General features: G+C 41.0%; 1 protein-coding gene across 1 annotated transcript; it reads left to right on the top strand.

Moving 5' to 3' along the window:
* The first annotated feature begins 992 nt into the window (after positions 1-992).
* Positions 993-11401, top strand: LZTFL1 (leucine zipper transcription factor like 1). Its single transcript, XM_068405044.1, has 10 exons — positions 993-1058; positions 2599-2723; positions 3205-3399; positions 3898-3958; positions 4813-4881; positions 6273-6338; positions 6476-6553; positions 8833-9006; positions 9492-9595; positions 10419-11401. The coding sequence occupies exons 1-10, from the start codon at positions 1056-1058 to the stop codon at positions 10435-10437; spliced, it is 894 nt and encodes a 297-aa protein (XP_068261145.1). The 5' UTR covers positions 993-1055; the 3' UTR covers positions 10438-11401.
* Positions 11402-18674: the final 7273 nt, after the last annotated feature.

The raw sequence follows: 18674 nt of genomic DNA, 5'->3' as shown, positions 1-18674 counted from the left end.
GGACCCGGTGACGGGACCAGAGGTGATGGGCACAAGCTGAAATAGGAGGTTCCCCCTGAACATCACGAAACACTTTTTCACTGTGAGGGTGACTGAGCACTGGCACAGGTTGCCCAGGGAGATGGTGGAGTCTCCATCCTGGGAGATATTCAAAAGTGGTCTGGAGAGGGACCTGGGCAACCCGCTCTAGGTGGCCCTGCTTGTGCTGGGGGGTCAGAGCAGAGGAACCCCAGAGGTCCCCGCCACCCTCAACCACACTGTGGTTATGTGATCTGAGCATTCACTGTGGTACACCAGAGTGGTATCAGAGCGTGAGGCTACAGAATCAGACCTGTTAGGTGTCAGCGGGATTGCTGCCCTAACAGGAACCAGAACAGATCAGATTTGCAGCATATCACGCAGTAACACCAAATGCAAAGATCTCAGTGCGCAACAGGGCTCCTAAACAAAACTGGTTTACCAAGTACAACGCTCACCACTGCACACCCACTCACCTTTCTGTGATAATTTTAAGAGGTTCTCACACATTTTGCTCACCTCCAACTGTCAGAACTCCTGTCCCCAGGAGACTCACTCATTTGAACAGAGAGAGAAGCAAAGAATCCCAAAAGCTGCACAACGCTTTTATTTCCCGATGGCTTCAAGAAAAACAATCAAACAAACCCCCAAAACCAGACGTTGCAACAACCCCCTCACACAGCGCCCCGCCTCCGCCCGCCCCCGTTCCATCGCGGTGAAGCAAGAGCCGAGCGCAAGCGGCTCAGCCCGGCGCGGCCGCAAGCCGAGGCCCGGCAGCCGTGCCCTCCCCGCCGCACCGAGGAGCCCCAACACCCGCCTCGCCCGCTCCGCGCTGACAGGTCCCGGCGGGGGCGGGGGGAGCGCGTGCGCATGCGCAGACGTTGGAGCCGCGGGGCCGGGGGGAACCACGTGTGAGCGCGCCGCCGCCAATAGGAGCGCAGCGAGGGCGCTCGCGAGGCTGCGTTCTCCATGGCAACCGCCGGGCCGTAGGCAGCCGCCGAGCCCAGCCGCCGCCCGGGGCCGGCCGAGGGGCCGCCATGGTGAGTAGCGGAGCCGCCTCCGGCCGGCCCTTCTCCTGGGTGGGGGGTGGCGTCGCGGTCTGTCCGGCCTTGCTCCCCACCGCGGGGCAGGGCCGCGCCGAGCAGCGCCGGAGCCGTGAGGAGGCTCTCCCGGTCGGCCGGCCGGCCCGGAGGCTGGGCAGGGGGGCGGCCCGGTCAGGGCCTGCCGGTGAGAGGCGGCCCGTCGTCATGCGGGGGCCGCTGGAGGGGCTACTGCTGCCGCCCGCCGTCCTGGGCATCCGCGCCAGCCCTGTCGGACCCCGCGGAGGCTGGTGGGGCGTGGGGCTTTGCAGGACCCCACGGCCCGGTTGCTGAACTTACAGGTCACGAGTGGTTTTGGCCTGCGCTTACGTATTTATTTATTAGTTTAATGCCCTTCTGTAGCTGCTGTCTGGATTGTGAGAGTCCAGCACTGGTGTTGGCATATGTCTTCCTTTCTATCTGTGATGAACAGACACTTTTCACCTGAAGAAAACCCAACAACAGCACAGAGAACATTGAGCTTTTCATATGCTCTCTCATTTGCAAGGTGTGGGACCTTGTGGGAGACATCGGACTTGCAACCACGTTGTGAGAGCTTGTTTTATTTACTGCTGTTGCTGTGTCCTAGACTGTCTTTAATTTCCAGGCAGTCGAGATCTGTGCTCCCGTTTTCAGTATTGTTCATGCAGGTATCGCAGTACTGCACTTTAACTGGAGCTACCCTGCGCAGTTGGATTAACGAGGGCAAGGTGATCACATTAACTGTTTTGGCTGAGTGGCTACACTGCTGTCTCCAACATCAGCAATACTAATTCAGTCCATTGGGGTAAATGAAATGGACTTCACCTTTGGCTGCATCACCTCTCCACTGTGCTTACAGACTCCAGTTCATGCCCTGTTGTGCCTCCTTGTGACTTGTGCTACCCCGTGGTAGCCATGCCAATACTCCTTTTTTTGAAATAGAAGCATACATAGAAGGGCTGGTTAGCCAGACCTAAAAACTCTTACTTCTTAATTTGCCCAGGGAATGTTTGTTTCTGGGCAATAGGCTGTTGAGAAACAAATTCAGATTATCCCATAAGATTATATGAGAAGTCTCAAGAGTTTACATATAAATTAACAAAGAAACATAATGTACTTTCCTGTGTATTTTTGTTAGTATGTCTATAAAAGAGACATCATTCAGCTACATTATACACGTGTACATGTAATACAAAGACAAATTTATCCAAGAGCTTCTTCTCCCCTACACTCCTCTTGGTTCTGGTCCTCTGATTGTCACTGTCTCTGAATTTGTACGACTTTTCTGAGGGTGCTAGTCACTTGATGACTGACTTCCAAGTACTGGTGCTTTTAAAGGTGGAGCACTTATGTGAGGTATCTAGCGATTACACAAATGAAAAGATGGTTGTTTTTCAACATACTAGTTAACATGATAGTCCGATGAAAGCAAGCACAGAAACTAGTCTTCGCAATGCTTATGCTCTTTTTTACTTATTTCAGTGTATATTTATCTTTGTGCTTATATCCTTATCCGCAGGCAGAGCTAGGCCTTAATGAGCACCACCAGAATGAAGCGATCAACTACATGCGCTTTGCTCGTTTCAAGCGTGGCCTGTGTCTCAAAACAGTGGATTCTTGTTTTCAGGACCTTAAGGACAGCAGGTACTGGGGGGACAGGGGGGGCAGTTCTGAGCAAGAATAAAGCAAAATATGCTAGCAGCAATTGCAGCTTTAAATGCTTTATGGGGCGACTTTTCTCCATTTACATTTATATGTTCTTAGTGAGGAAGAAAGACGCAATGATTTTCCAAATGTTACAAGTCAAGTCCTTGTAAAACTAAGTTGTTCCAGTTCTTAGGAATTAACATAGATAGTGACAGATGATATTATTTTATGTCTTGCTTCTGATGTGGAAATTTCATGTAATACTGCAGCGGAAGTAATATTTGTGATTGTAATGTTTCCGAGAGAAAATTTAAAGAACATCAGCAATTAGTAGTGCCATGGTCATCTAATAACTACTGAGGGTAGCTTTCAGAAGGACATTGCATTATATCAGTGTGATACCTGTGTAGTGAGGTCTCATAATGATTGAAAATTGTTACCTTTATCATATGTGACTCATGTTGGCTGCTCTGTTTAGACTTGTTGAGGAGACCTTCACAGTTGATGAGGTGATAGACATGCTGGATGGACTGCAGACTGTTGTACACAGTGAAGTGGAGTCAGAGCTCATAAATACAACTTACACCAATGTTTTGCTTCTGCGGCAGCTCTTTTCGCAGGCTGAGAAATGGTACCTTAAGTTACAGACAGACGTCTCCGAATTGGAGAATCGGTAATATACATTGGACTGTACAGAATGCCTTTCAATAATAAGAAAACTTCAGCGTTGACTATTTGCGTTCTTTTCCTAACCATAGAAACCTATTCTTTTACCATTGTGTCGATGACAGGTTAGTTTCAAGTCTTCCGTCTATAAAGTAGCAAGATATACAGTAATTTCAAATTTGCCAGGAAGATGTTTTTATTGGCAATATTCTTACTTGAATTAATCAGTTAAGAGCAGATGATAGGATTTGATTAAAAAGCCTTTGTTGTCTGAGTAGATTACATTTTAATCAAGGATGCTAAATCTTACAGTTCTAATGCACATACCATACCACTGCATGACAGACATGAACTGTTGCATTTATTGTATTTGCATAGGACTTCATACTGTACTTCTAACAAGAATCTTGCATGCAATAAAGAGCATAGCACCAGCCTCATAAAATGTGTTTCATAGAATAGCTTTTTTAGTAAATAAATGCCTCTCTCTGTTTTTCTTTTCAAGAGAATTGTTGCAACAGGTTGCTGAGTTTGAAAAGTCAGAATTTACATCTTCAAACAAGAAGGTAGAGTTTTATTTTAATCAAATTGTAATCAAATGTTATGTGGAGTCATGACAGATGTTTAAAATAGTTAGTACTGACTCTTGTGCTTAAGAGAGAAAAACAAAACCAAAAAACCCGCCATTTTCAAAACAATCTCTGAAAGTCTCCAAAAAGTAGCATTTTGCAGTTCGGCACCAAGGCTTACACCGAATTGCCTTGGCTGTTTCCGGATTGCAGATTCTGCACATGCAGGGCATGCCTCGTAAGCCTCATCACAAAATCAGCCAGACCAGGGATGTGTTGGAGCGTCTGCTCCTGGGTTCCCTTCCCCCTGGAAACTGGGGTAAGACTGGGATGTTTGCTTGTCCCAAGGCTTTGTCCCAACATGGAGTGAAGAGCTGAGAAGACTCCACAATACAGATATGACTCTAGCTTATCTTGTATCATTATAGTTCCACCTTACTTGTTTTGTAGCCTGTATATTTAGTTAATATATTTGAATACTTAAAATGAGAAAATTATTTTGAGCTGTGTGATTATTTTTTTTACTCTAACAATCACTCAATTTTTTTTTTCTGTTTTCCTTACTTTTTTTGTCTTTTGGTTGCTGCAGCGTTGGTAGTCTCTTGTAAATTCAAGTTTGCAATCCTTTTATGTCCATGCAGTATTTTTGTTTCACTTTAGCTGAAAGTGAAGTATATAACTTAGGAGCCAAGGTACCAGTAACAAATTAACTTGAAATAAAAGGTCATTCATTTGCTTTGCAAAAGAAAGCTGAATTAACTGTCAGGAGTTATTCTGCAGACTAAAGGAATACTCCTCTTCCTCCTAGAAATCTGTATAATCTAATTTTTTAACCTTTATTATTTCTTTAGCCCAGTGCAGAACTCATTAAACCAAAACTGGCTCCATTAAATGAAGGTGGGTCAGAGCTGCTAAACAAGGTAAGAACTTGGTCTGTTCATGCAGTTGTGGTTAATGACCGTTCTGCTTTTTCAACTGAACTGGATAGCTGTACAGTAATATTTGTATCACGTGCCTGTGACTATATAGATGTCAAGGTAATATACTCCAAAATATAAAGTAAAATGCTAATAAATTCATAAATATTGTAAAGCATCTTAAATTCATTGTGCGGTTATGGTCTCTAACATATATTGCAATATTGACCTTCCTTTTGCAAAGACATTTTGGCCTTTGTAATTATTTATTTTTCCATTTAATGAGGTAAATTAGTAGAAACCGGTATTCAGTTTGTTCCATGCAGCTGGCTGGCTTTCCAACAAGGAGCTAAGTTAAAACATGTAGATGGCTGAAATGATTAGGTTACTGGACATTTTCTGTATCACTCAAAGTCAATCCTATTACATTTCAGCCTTTTTTTCTTTTGTTAGTTGGTTGAGTTCCTCCTAAAGAAACAAGCGCTTAAAGAAGTTGCAATTGACTAGTTTTGAAAACATCTGATTTCCCACTTGCTAAAGATTTTCAGAATTACAAAACACATTCTAGTATTTGATGTTATCAGTAGCTTTTATTAGCTTTTTTAAAATGCCACACTTCTTAGAATACACTTTAAGTTATAGGCAGTCAAGAAGTTTAGCAAGGAGCTGTGTTTTCTGTCTTTTAGCCTGCATTACCAAAATGATCTGTCAAGTACAGTGTCTGAATCTCATTGTTGTTACCCGTTAAGATAATTAAAGCATTCAAGAATTCAGACTTGTATTTTACTTACAGATCAATGTAGTTCTCTTTTGAAAATAATTTTGAAATCTGTCCCCTAACAGTTTTTGTTGAATATGTGCATCTGATGTCTTTTTTATCCCTCAAAAATAATTCAGAGTTTATATGGTGAGTTTGCTTTGGCTGATAAAACATGGTTATTTCCTGTGACACAGAACATGATATGCAGTAACCTGGTATTTGTCTCTCTTAAACAGGAACTATGAATAAATGGTTACTTGCCTGTTGATTGAAAATACAAAGGATGGGCAGCAATGAGATTTGCATCTCTGAACACGCAATTTTCTTTATCGTGAATCTTGATACTAACAAGGTTCTGAGCTCACTAATCTCAATTCAGTAAAGCCCGTGCGAAATTTAAGTGAACCATCCTATATGTTGCAGTAAAATTGGAGACTTAAATTTTTTGCTGACTGAGGCAGAAAACACAATAAATAAATGGATTACTGATTTCTTATGGAGGCCATTCTTATAGGCATTTAGAAGCTTGTTTGCTTTCCTAAGCTATGAAGCGTATTTTCTTACCTGAAATATTTGGAAAATTCAAAATAGCACAAGAGTGTTCACAAACCTTTTCTTCTTCATTATCCCAAAGACAGTTGCTTGTCTCCAAGAAGAAAATGAAAAATTGAAAACCAGACTCAAGACCTTAGAAACACAGGTAAATTCCCTGTAAGCTGGGATACTTAATGCTGTTTACATATTAAAAAAAATCTAAATAAGAATCCCATGGTTATTCTTCTCATGTTTTCAATTAAAATATGTTTCTGAGGTTTTACATTTTTTGATGTATCACAGGCTACAGCTGCACTAGATGAAAAGTCCAAACTAGAGAAGTCACTGAAGGATTTACAGATGATCCAAGGAGATCAAAAGGTAAATATAATTAAGATTTTCCCCACTGCCACCCCTGTTTAACACAACTGTTGCCTGTACATCTAAAAAGTTGGTCCGAATGGTGTGGTTCTTTTCTGGCAAATACAAAAGTTCAAGTTAGTACCATCATGTTCCTGCTAACATTGTCTTTTCTGCTGGTCTGTCAGTCAGCTGATAATCCAGAACGTTAGCTGATTTTGTGGCACGAAATTTGTGTCACATAGACCATGATAAATTATTACCAGAAAGTATTATTCCAGGTATTATCAGAAGTTCATACAGGTATTCCAGAGTTCATATTCTCAGGGGTAATATTTGTATTAACAGATACAAATTTATTTCTGTTTGTTTCTTCCCATTTACTAATGAAAGAGTGATATCTAACCTGGTTTTTACAGCAACAATAAAACACTAATTCTTTCAAGCATTTGTCACACTTGATATTGATGTGGGCAAGTCAAACTTACTGCTTCTCCCTTCAGTCTTTAAAAACCTAAATACTTGTAAGTGTCCTATTTTCTTAAACATCAGGTGAAGTTTTGCTACAAATGTCAATGATCATAGGTCAGATGACAAATGTTTGATTTTTATGTAGTCCTACCCTTATCAGCCTACTGTCAAAAATGGTTCACTGTTTATTTTTACTACTTGAGGTTCTTAATCTTTTTTGTAAATGAGGATTCAAACATGGTGAGTTGCTGCTGCAGAAAAAAAAAACGTAAGAAGCTAGAAGTCATGCAGGTTGACACAGATGAATCTCTTCTGGTCGCCTTAGTATTTTTTTTCAGTTTGTACCTTTATTTGGTCAATAATTAGAATTTTCTAAAATTTGTTCATGTGTGATTGTTTCTTAAATTGAAAACACCTCAGTTCAAACATTTAACAAAATTAGCATGCTTTAATCCCATTATTTTGAGAAACTGACTTTTAAAAATTTCTGCAGTATTTACAGATTTGGAAGTGAACTTCAATATCATAAAACATTTCCGCTTTAATTTTCATAATTTAATCCTGATTTCTTTTTATTTTGCTTTCTAGCTGGTTTATGGTGTGTACTTGGCTTTCTTAATATGTTATAATTTTATCTAGTAACTTTCAAAGTCTGTATTCAATAATATTATTTAATACAGAACTTGATTTATCAGTCATGGCAAATATTTTCTTTATCTGTTTTGTTAATCCTTAAATTATTGAAAGTTTAAAATATTAAAGGGGTTTATTACATCCTGGTTAATAGTGTTTGTAGTTTTAAAAGACTGGAACCAAATCTCATCCTACTTTTCTGTTTAAACATGAATTGGCCTCAGTGTCAGGGCTGCTAAGTATCTTCAGCTTTCATGTCCTAATTTGCTCTCTATAATCTGTCACTTTCTTCTCCAGCTCTTACATTTTCTATTTACAGGTATATATATCTTGTTGAAACTAGCTAGTAGATAGAGTGATGAAAAGTACTACTTCATTTAATGAATTAATGAATTAGTTGTTTGGAGAAAATGCTAAATTTTATCTGGTTTCACTCCATATTTTTATAGGATGGGTGTCAATAAACTCATATGAACCCAGTTGCTTATTAAAGCAGTAGTTTTCAAACTCTTTGGACAAACAGATGGCTGCCAAACCGCAACGGTTCTTTAAGGACCAACTCTTAGCTCAGCAGATTTCTACCTTTTTTTTCTTGTTTGGTTTTTTTTTTTTTTAATAGTTTAATATGGTTCCACGCACCACACGTGCACCACGGTTTGGGAGTAACTGCTCTGTTGGATCAGTTTAACTTGAGGATTTAGAATTTTTACATAATTGACTTATGTCACCATTTAGAAAAATTATCACTGCCTAGTCTGCTCTGGAACAAATTATACAATGTAGTGCTTTTCAGCATTGCAGCCTTGGATTCTGTCTCAAAATTCAAAATAAGCTTTTCTGCTGTTCAGGTACTACTATCAAGTGGTTTCCTATGCTCAAATCTTACTTTCCACATAGAAAAAGGAGCAGAACTTCTTTAGTTTTAGATTTTTGTTCTTTTTAGGGTACTGCTGGTTTGGCCTCATCCTGAGTCATTATACTTTTGAGAGTTTGAACCTGAGCTTTTAAACCTTAGAGGGTTTTTTTTTTAACTAATTGTTTTTAGTTAATGCACTTCTAATTTAGGCTTTGCAGGAATAATGTGAACATAATTATTAAAAATTAAGATGTACCCACTTTATGTGAATTTTGCACTTGACGTTTTAAATATTTCTTCTCTTGCATTTGACATATTTTAAATATTTCTTCTTTCGAAGACTAATGCAAACCAGGATATCACTGAACTGGAGAATAAAGTGGCAGCTTTGAAATGCCAGTTTGAGAAGACTTTGAATGACTCTACTGCAAACCAAAAATTCTTGGAAGAGAACCTGGTGACAACAAAACATGACTTGCTTAAGGTTCAGGATCAGCTATCCACAGCAGAAAAGGTTAGCATTTTATTGTAATCTAAAGATGAGCTCCTTACGTTTTAACTGATGAGTAATTTAACAAGCATACACTACAGGATGCAGAGTTTACTGGATCACACTTGTGCCAGTGTATTTTTGTTATTTCAGTGGAAAAGCACATGGTGTATGTAAAAACAAGCAAAAACACAACTAACTGCGTGATTATAACTAGATGAATACTTAAATATAGCCCATTTGTCTGCATAGAAATTTTTGAGTGAAAAGTGTATTCCTAGTCTTCAGAAGACTTTTAACCTGATTTCATTAGAAAATAAAGCTTGTGTTTCTCTGTCTCTCCCAGTAATATCATTTGAATCTACCAACTGACTTAATCTAAATTTGAGTAAGTTAGAAAAACTACTGTTCTGCAACTTGAGGAGGAAAAGCAAGTCATCTTTTTTAAAAAGCAGATTAGCCTGGTTTTCCTAATATGTAAATAATATGTTGATGTTATTATTATGTAGGAATTAGAGAAGAAATTTCAGCAAACAGCTGCCTATCGCAACATGAAAGAGATTCTTGCTAAGAAGAATGAACAGATAAAGGATCTACGTAAAAAGCTTTCCAAGTAAGTGGTGCTGTTCTGTCTGTCCAAACAGGATCCTTGCTCTGGATACATGTTCTGCTCCCATTTTGGTTTTATAAATGTGAAGCTGTCTCTAAGACTGTGAACTTTCCCTTAAAAATAATTTCTAGGAGGCTGTTCCCTGATTTTTGACAAGCCAATCCTTTTAATGGATGCTAGGGGAATAGGACTGCTGTGTGCAACAGCAGCTACAGTGTAGCAAGTGATGAGACAATTTAGTATGGAGAGGACACAAAATACCCATGGGTGTGGTAGGTAAGCCCCCAGGGGCTACACACAGAGATACAGGTGGGAGATGTACCAGATGCTTTGGCACTATCTTATTTCTTCCCCACTTGTTTATGGGAATGAGAAGTCCAGAGTATGTGAAGAGGTTTAGGCCTGTATTGAGTAAGGAAAGATGCACCCTGGCCATTATATTGCGTAGAAGACTATAATTCTGCAAATGTCGAGTGAGCTTTGGCAACATGGATGCCTTAGACCTAAGCTGTAGGAGGACAGAGGTGGAACTTAAAACTTCTGTTTAAACTTCTGCCTGTATTTTGGGATCTGTGGGTAGGTTCCTGATCATTACCTCATTCTACTATTTGGTAAAATGACCAATTTTAAAAGGAGAAAATAGTCTAAAAAGTATATACGTTTGTCTGTGGCCTAAGTCATACAGTGAGCCTTGACAGGAATGCATCGCTAGTGGGAGTAATTTATTACTTGGGTTTCATATTTTCTTTAGAAGCAAAATGTCTCTTGGGTATTTTCTATTCTGTCTTAATGATTTTTTTTTTTAATTTTTTTTTTAAATCCCCAGATATGAGCCAGATGACTAAAACACCAAGAACATCTGGTCTATTGGAAGCTGCCATAGAAAGAAATGTAGACTGGTATTATTTTTCAATAATTTTTGTTTTGAATAGTATATCTTTTGCTTCTAGTGCTTAAAATAACTTTTTATCAATACTAATAAGATGCTGAAACTCCTGTCTTACTTCCTTATAAACCTACAGTTTATAGGTCTGTGATTAGTTTCTGTAGTCATGTTTTTAGTTGTTAACCATCAACATTCCTTGAGAAATAACAAACAGGAGCTTATTGAAGAGCTGAGACGTTCTCTACAAAGAAAGGAGTTTATTTTTGTTAAGAAAAGAAAAAAAAAAAAAAAATTAGAGTTTTTTGATGTCTCTGAGGTGGAAACTCCAGTTGTTACTTTTATATAGTTAACGTAGTCATGAAGTGGCATTATATGTGAAAATTGCATCAGTGGAAGTAAAAAGTAGGAGGAAAAAAAAAAAAGGAACATGCTGATTCTGTGATGTTATTTCACACTGGACATCTCATACCTCAGCAAAATGTGGTCAGTAACGTTTTGCTAGAGGGCGTTCATTAGATAGCGAGGTAAATATGCTTTAAAGCAGAAGTGCTGGACCCTTTCAAATAAAGCCACTAACTGGAGTTATACTTTTTCACTTGAATTTATTTGAAACAAATTTGAATATCAGAATACAGATTCTGATTTTGCCAGTCTTCTTAACATTAAGATGATAATCTGAAAAAGCATAGGGAAGTTGCTAATGGAGCAACTTTCTTGGGAAATAAGTTGTTTTAGATGTTTTCATCTCCTTTCTTATTGTAACCTCACCAGAAAACAGCTTACTTCTCTCAAGTCTTTTGCTTTTAATCCTCTGCCTTGCATTTATCTGGAAGCCTGTTAATTGTGCGTTCTGCTTCTTCATCTGTCCCTGTTCATATGTATGTTGCATTTTACTCCGAATAAAACTGTTATGTTTTCAAACACTTAATCTTTAAGGAGCTGTTTTTTTAATAGGAATGTTTTGTATAGCTCTTTTTTTAATATCTGTAGAACGGAGTGGCAGATCAGTAAAGAATCTTGCTAGAAATGCAAACATGTGAATTACAGATTCGTGCCCAAAGCCACACCACATCAAACAGCTGTAAAAAAGTGTACCAGTGGCGGGGCTGGTAAAAGGCTGGTGTGTGTTGGTTACAGAAATTGGCATTTAGCAGTGCTTGTCTCAGGAGCTGCTTGAAGTAAAATGGATCGTTTTTCCTCATTCGTTCTCAAACAGGCAAAGCTGCTAAAATTGCTCAAGCAGTGATGCCCCAATCAAATCTGCCATACATTTGCAGTCTATAAATTATTTTGTTGTCCTTTTTCACCCACTGGTTAAGCAAGATTGGTTTGGGATACAGCCCTATGTCTGTAGCATGATATTATTGCTGTAGCACGATAGTAGGGCTTTACGGGGTGGCATAGTCCTCACGCAGTGTCTGTTAAATTAATGAAAGGTATTATTTTCTTCCTTGTACAGTCACTAAAGTGTTAAGTTCTTAATAGATATGTACCAAAGAGCTTTCTGGCCTGTGTTTGCTCAGAGCAGGTTGTTGACACCAGCAGGTGTACTTGTCTGGGTGAATATTATGTTTTTCTTTGTAATGAAACTCGTTTTAATGAGATCAGTTACTATTTCTAAAATGGTGGGTAAAGAGTGAAGGCAGAGAATCTCATGATTTCTGCTGTTTTTTCTCTTTCCTGATAAATCTTTGGCTGTTGACTTAGCTAGAATATTGTCTCTATGATAGGCCTTCATTATCTGCTTAGAAACCATTTCAACAAGAAAATACACTCTCACCTTCAGACTATGGATAGGTCTTAGTGAAATAACTTGGCTGTAGGCAAGTGTGGTTATAGACCTTATTATCTCCTCAAATGAGTAAGGCAAATTTGGTAGAGAACTGTGCAGCGCAAAACTGAAACACTGACTTTGATGACCTGTCTTGCAGATCATCAGTTCAGTGAGCACAAGATCAGTGTGCTGCTGTCATTGGTTTGTGTTGCACAATGGCTAAGGTAAAGATCTTGTGTGGAGCTCTTGAGAAAAAATACATCATCTGTCAAAGAAGACCTGGAGCATTATATAGTAGTGATTCTCTTTTTCTTGAGATAGATATAGTATTTGGAAGATGGAGAGGACATCTGATCCTCTCCTCATTGTGCCTGATATTTCTAAAACGTCACTGCTTTCCCTGAAGTGTGAATCCTAATACTGCTTTTACCAGCCTTTGTTTTTCAGAAGTTCATTATGCTGCTCAAATAGACGATATCCATTTATTCTACTTCAGCTGTTAATTCCCTAGTTATGCCTGAAAGGAATGTTTAAAAAGAAAATTTATCTGTAACTGACTGATCTGCAGGAATCAAACCTATTTGAAGCTGAGTGGCGTTTTTTTTGCTTGCAAACTGAAGCATATTTTCTATGGGAATGAAATCTAGGCAGCTCAGCTTCACTGGTATTGACTCTGACAGCTAACAAACAACCCTTGCTGTAATGGTGACTTGAGTTCAGCGGTTGGTCATTAATAAATGAGCCAGCAGTGCTGCATGCTACCTTCTTAATGAGAGAGTATATTACGTGATGTTCTTTAACTGTTCATAAAGTACTTCTTAATCTGTTTTTCTCTTGTGGATAATAGTCTTTTTTTTTTTTTAATGTCCTAAGATGAATACCAATATATAACACTTAAACGGCAAGCGCTCCTCTTTATTTGATAGACCAATGTACAGACAGCTGAAATTTGGACATTTCCCACGTACCTTGTTTTTGGGAAACCCACAGTCATCTGCCAGGCAATTAGATTTCAATTAACCTAAAAAGTTCTTAAGATTCCTCAGTCTGATTTCTCCCTTCTGGCATTATCAAGGACTGCTTTTGGCTTCTGCATGATACCAAATGGTCTCAGACCACAGTCAAATTACTCACTGCCTCAGGAAACAAACTTGAATCATCTTGGAGTGTCACGTGGCTGAATGGATCAAGCTTAAAAAGTTTGAGCTGTTCTAGGAAGCCAGGCCTTTTAGAACACATTAAAAAACAATTTATTGTGATTTGAAGATAAGTTTGTATGTGAGCAGGTAAGAATTGTTATCATCATTATTATTGTAAATGTTTCTAACTGGCTTTGAGCAGAGAGTGTGCCCACGGGAGTTACTCTATGACTGTGAATTTTGACAATGTCCCAGTGAAAGCATTGGCCCAGGATTCCTGGCCTCCTACAGAACTCCCCCTGAAGGTACCTAGATCTGCCCTCCTTATCAGAGTCTCCTCTCAGACGTATCCTGAAACATTAGGCAGCCTATTTGGAGTCAACTCTTCTCCAAGTAAAGGTGGGAAGTGATAGAAAATGTCATTCTATTTCAGCAGTCTTGATATCTAGAGACTTTGATTTTTATAATTTTTTAATCATTAGGAACCTGTTAATGTAGTGTCTTGGAGTGTCTGTTGTAAGTGATGGTGATGCTGAGTGGTTGGTGCAGGACTCTGACAGGGCAGCTCATGACTGACAGCTGCTGGTGAATAAGAGAGCTGCTCGGAGACCTCACCAAAACGCAGGCAAGCTTTGACAGAGAGCAAGCGTGAACTGGCAGAAGACAAGCAGAAGAACTGACTGAATAGGCCAGGTATCCTTTTGATTTTAGTGAGGTGCCAGTCTGTGGCTCTTCTGCTTTACACAAGCAGGTTCTGAGGTCTGGGTGAATTAGGTGCCTTTCTGTGAATCAGAACTGCATTGAGTGCACCTTTATGGAGGGATTGCCCTAAAAAAACCCACACTTAGAACATGGATAGAGCTGTGGTGCTAAATAAAAGCAAGGAAAATAAACAGAGGGACTCTTCTCAGGCGTGCTTTCTTGGGTATAAGGCCTCCATAAAGATGCTTTATATTATTGATTTCTGGAGACTGAGGTAGTGCAAAACAGTTTTAAGGGTGATTAAGAGGCTGGATATGAGTTCAGTGTACAGACCTCAAGGGCCTCATCTACAGTTTTGGAACCAAGCAGCAAGTAGTAGTGATGAGCTGAAAGGAATAACTGCAATCCTAATAACTGCTTAGAGGAGTAACTGTAATTTCCAGTGACATGTAGAGCAATCATCCAACAGTTGTCATGGCCAATGAGTTCTCAAAGATCTGGAAATCCAACTGGATTCTTTCTTTCTCCTAAAGTAAGGAAACATGGAGCCTGGAGTAGCAACTGTGAGCAGTGAATCCAAACAGAAAAACCTCATGTGAGGGCTGCAACTCTCTTGGCTGTATATCTGCATCACTAAACATTTGCGCAGGCTGTAGAGACTCTTCCATCACTTCCCTTTGATAATCATCTAATGTGCTAACAGCCACCATGTTTCCATTTGGAAGGAAGTGCCTCCAGGAATGGCAGATACTAAACACCAGAGCTGGCCCCTGCTGACACTTTGTCCCCCGCCCATATGTCTGGCTCATCAAGGAAAGCCCAGAGAGTTTTATTTTTAAATCTAGGGGTTATAGTCCTGCACTTGGGTCACAATAACCCCATGCAAGGCTTGGGGAAGAGTGGCTGGAAAACTGCATGGTGGAAAAGACCCTGGGGGTGTTGGTTGACAAACAGCTGAATATGAGCCAGCAGCGTGCCTAGGTGGCCAAGGACAACAGCATCCTGGCTTGTATCAGACATAGTGTGGCCAGCAGGACTAGTGAAGTGATCATCCCACGTACTCAGCACTGGCGAGGCTGCACCTTGAATACTTGTCCTGGTTTTGTGGGGATAAAATTTACAGAATCACTTTTCTGTTACATTTTGTTTCAGTTTGTGGCCAGCCATGGTATGGTGATCAAGGCCATTAGCAGTGAAAGCCAGGGCAGCTGACCCAGGCTGGCCCACAGGTGTGTTCTGTAACATTAACGTCATGTTCACTATAAATGGGAAAGCTGCTGGGGTAGGAGGGGGGGTCTCTTTGTTCTGCTTCCTCCTTCTCCTCTTTTCTCAATGGTTGTGATCCCTGGAGGAACTTGTCACCACTGTGGGCTAAGTATAATTTTGTGTCTTTTGTATTAGCATTGATATTGGTTTCCTTATTTTATTAAATCTGTTTAAATTTTAACCCATGAGTCTCCCTCCTTTTCCCAATTCCCTTTCTCAGTTGGGGAAGGGACACTGGGTGATAGAACAACTGGTTATTATTTAGCCCTGGGTGCAGGCTAAACGGAGACAATACTGTGTTCAGTTTTGGGCCCCTCACTACAAGACACTGAGGTGCTGGAGCGAGTCCAAAGAAGGGCATCGAAGCTGGTGAAGGGTCTAGAGCACAAGTCTTACGAGGAGTGGCTGAGGGAACTGGGGTTGTTTAGCCTAGAGAAAAGGAGGCTGAGGGGAGACATCACTCTCTACAACTACCTGAAAGATGGTTGTAGCGAGGCAGGTGTTGGTCTCTTCTCCCAAGGAACAAGGGATAGGACGAGAGGAAATGGCCTCCAGTGGCACCAGAGGAGGTTTAGATTGGATATCAGGGAAGTGGTTGAGTCACCATCCCTGGAGGTATTTAAAAGACCTGTGGATGTGGTCCTTAGAGACATGGTTTACTGGTGGACTTGGAAGTGTTAAGTTTACGGTTGGACTCGATGATCTTGAGGGTCTTTTCCAACCTAAATGATTCTATGATTCTATGTTGGATGTAGCATAATAAAGTCCAGGCTACCTGATGGAATTATCTAGTTGTCTATACCCAGACTTCTTTCACTGCTGCTTACTATTCTTTCCTTGCTTGTTTCTGTCTCTTTTGGAAATAGATGTGTTAAGCTTCTCTCCCACCCTTGAATCATGGTCCCCAACCTGTTGCTAGGACTCCAGACTCCTGTTTTGTTTGTGTTTTAAGTATCTGGGAGGAGTGCTTGGCTTCTTATTGTGCTTGTGTCGAGAAACACGAGCTGAGGATTTTCAGTCAGTACCTTCACCTGAGTACTTCCAGTTTTGCTTCAGTGAGAAATGGGATTCTCTGCTTTGTTTACCAGCTTCTGATTAGGTTTATATAGGGCAGTTCTCATGCTGTCCCATCAGTCCCTGGCCTGCTGTGGAGATGAACCCCTACTCTTTCTCACCCATTTCCCCCAAACCCCACACTCTCACATTTGTTAGGTACTGGGGAAAAAAACCCCTCCTTCTAACCCTCCTTTAACATGACCAGTGAAATGATCAGAAGTTCTTGCATGTGTGTATTAAAGGCTGATCTTTGTCCCTTCAAATAAAGCCCAAGTCTTCACCCAACCCAAAGGAAGGAAGCTCAAAGGAGATGAAATCTTGAATGGAATCAGAAATAGAGTATTGATTATCTATCTGAGGTGTGTATGGGAAGTCCCACAGGAAGAATTCCTAAGTGTTAACCTGTTTAAATACCTTCCAGTATATTTAAAGCCTGTCTCACAAGGAGCCACTGGATGACAGGCACTTTGCTGGGTGTATATGTGCATGACTGCCTTTAAAAACTCATAGTAGTTTGTGATCCAAGCTGCTTATGAGACTGACATATGTGAGAGAGACAAGGATTCATCTCATTGCACCTGAACTTCCTGATCTGGCCTGACCCGAGCCGAGGACACACCTCTCTGCCTGCACGGCCTCCCCAGTCCATTAGTAAACAAGTTTGAAACGTAATGGGAAGGAGATACAGAGACAAGGAAACGTTTAACTTGATTATGCTCATCAGTAGCAGTCATCTATCCACACAGAAGCATCCCAAGTGCTGGTGATGTGCTATTTTTAAGGCTGTCCTGTCTGCGAGTTATTAAATGCTGGAAGTTAGTTATAAGCATCATTTGTAATAAATCCCACAGGCAGTGACGGACATGTAGTGTTTTAATAATTTGCAAGAGTTTTTGTGATGTGAGACAGTTAACATATCTGTAGCTTCTCAGTGTGTGTCCTTCAGTTTAATAGTTTGTGGACCTAAAATTGCCTTGGATTTTTCCTTCCAGCAGAATTCAGGGTTACCCACGAGCCATATTTCCAGGGCTAGTTGACATGTTGGAAGTCTGTGGACAAGACAGGAACAGTAAGGATGCTGCAGAAGATCCACGAGCTCCCTCAAAACTGTACTCTGGGAGGGTTTGGCAAACCCTGATGTTTTCCATTGACAATCTCAATTTCCAGCAGCGCTAAAACATGCCGTGAAGAATGGATTCCCTTACAGGAGATGCATAAACCTTTTGCAGTCATGTTTTCTAGCACGCAAAAAAGCGGCGTCCCACTTTGTGACTTTGCTACTACAGGTGGCTGGTCAGCAGGTCCACCAGAGTGATTCTGCTGGTCTCAACAACACTGCACAACATGCTCTGCAGTTTGGGCTCATGGCCAAAGACCTCGTGGTAGGGGTTCTCAGCTGTACCCACAGCTGGATGCCTCGGCTCTGCCAGTGCCTGATGGGATGCTGGAGCAGCATGCACAGCACTGGTAGGGAACAAGTTGCTGGCGCTGGAGGAATGAGACTGACAGCAGCTGAGTGGGTCTTATTTGTAAAACGGCCCTAAAAGGCGCCCAGTCCAGGCGTAAAAAAACCCCCATGTTTAGACAAAGGAAGGAAGCTGAGTCCTTGGACTTGTTCAGCCCCTTTTTATTGTTACAGACGCTGCTGGTAGCCTCCTTCACAGGGAGACCTGTCTGAAGTGGTTGAGCTCAAAGTGTACCTTGGCAGGGGCCCAAGTGCACAGGGTTCATGTTCCGACCTGGCATCTTAGTGTGCGTTCAGATGACCCAAAGGCCTCTTGGGCCCTTCTGCCTCTACAACGGGCCACGGCCACCTTTTCCCAGTAGCCTTTGTGTATATTTGGTCCCTGCTGCTTAACAGTATTTTAAAACAGCAACCCCTCAGGGAAGTTCATCTGCAGCAGTGGGGTTTGAGCACGAAGGTAAGCGGAAAGAGGCTGGGCTATTTTGCACTCTCACACGCACATAGCGTATATAGAGGAAGAGTAGTATTTCTGGAGCATCAAACTTGAGTATTATACTCAAGGCTGCAGCAGGCTGGGGACCTGCATGGCTGATAGAGTCTGTTTCAAGGCCACTTTCAGAACTGGGGAGTGTGCTGGGCTGGCTGGGGTGACCATCGGGGTGGAAATGAAGGTATGCGTGAGGACCTGTTTAGGGCAAGGAACACTGGGAATAAAAGGCAGCTCTGGCAGCCACTACGCCCAGTCCCAATGGTGTGGGAACCCCTTTTCTGTGATACCAGATCCAAGCTGGTGT

This window comes from Nyctibius grandis, chromosome 7 (assembly GCF_013368605.1).
Source record: "Nyctibius grandis isolate bNycGra1 chromosome 7, bNycGra1.pri, whole genome shotgun sequence".
Taxonomy (NCBI): domain Eukaryota; kingdom Metazoa; phylum Chordata; class Aves; order Nyctibiiformes; family Nyctibiidae; genus Nyctibius; species Nyctibius grandis.
The sequence above is the reverse complement of the archived record's forward strand: the minus strand, read 5'-3'. Positions and strand labels throughout refer to the sequence as shown.

Coding starts and splice junctions, on each gene's coding strand:
- LZTFL1 (XM_068405044.1), top strand. Junction 3,959..4,812: donor TTACATCTTCAAACAAGAAG/GTAGAGTTTTAT, acceptor TTATTTCTTTAG/CCCAGTGCAGAACTCATTAA. Junction 9,007..9,491: donor AGCTATCCACAGCAGAAAAG/GTTAGCATTTTA, acceptor ATTATTATGTAG/GAATTAGAGAAGAAATTTCA.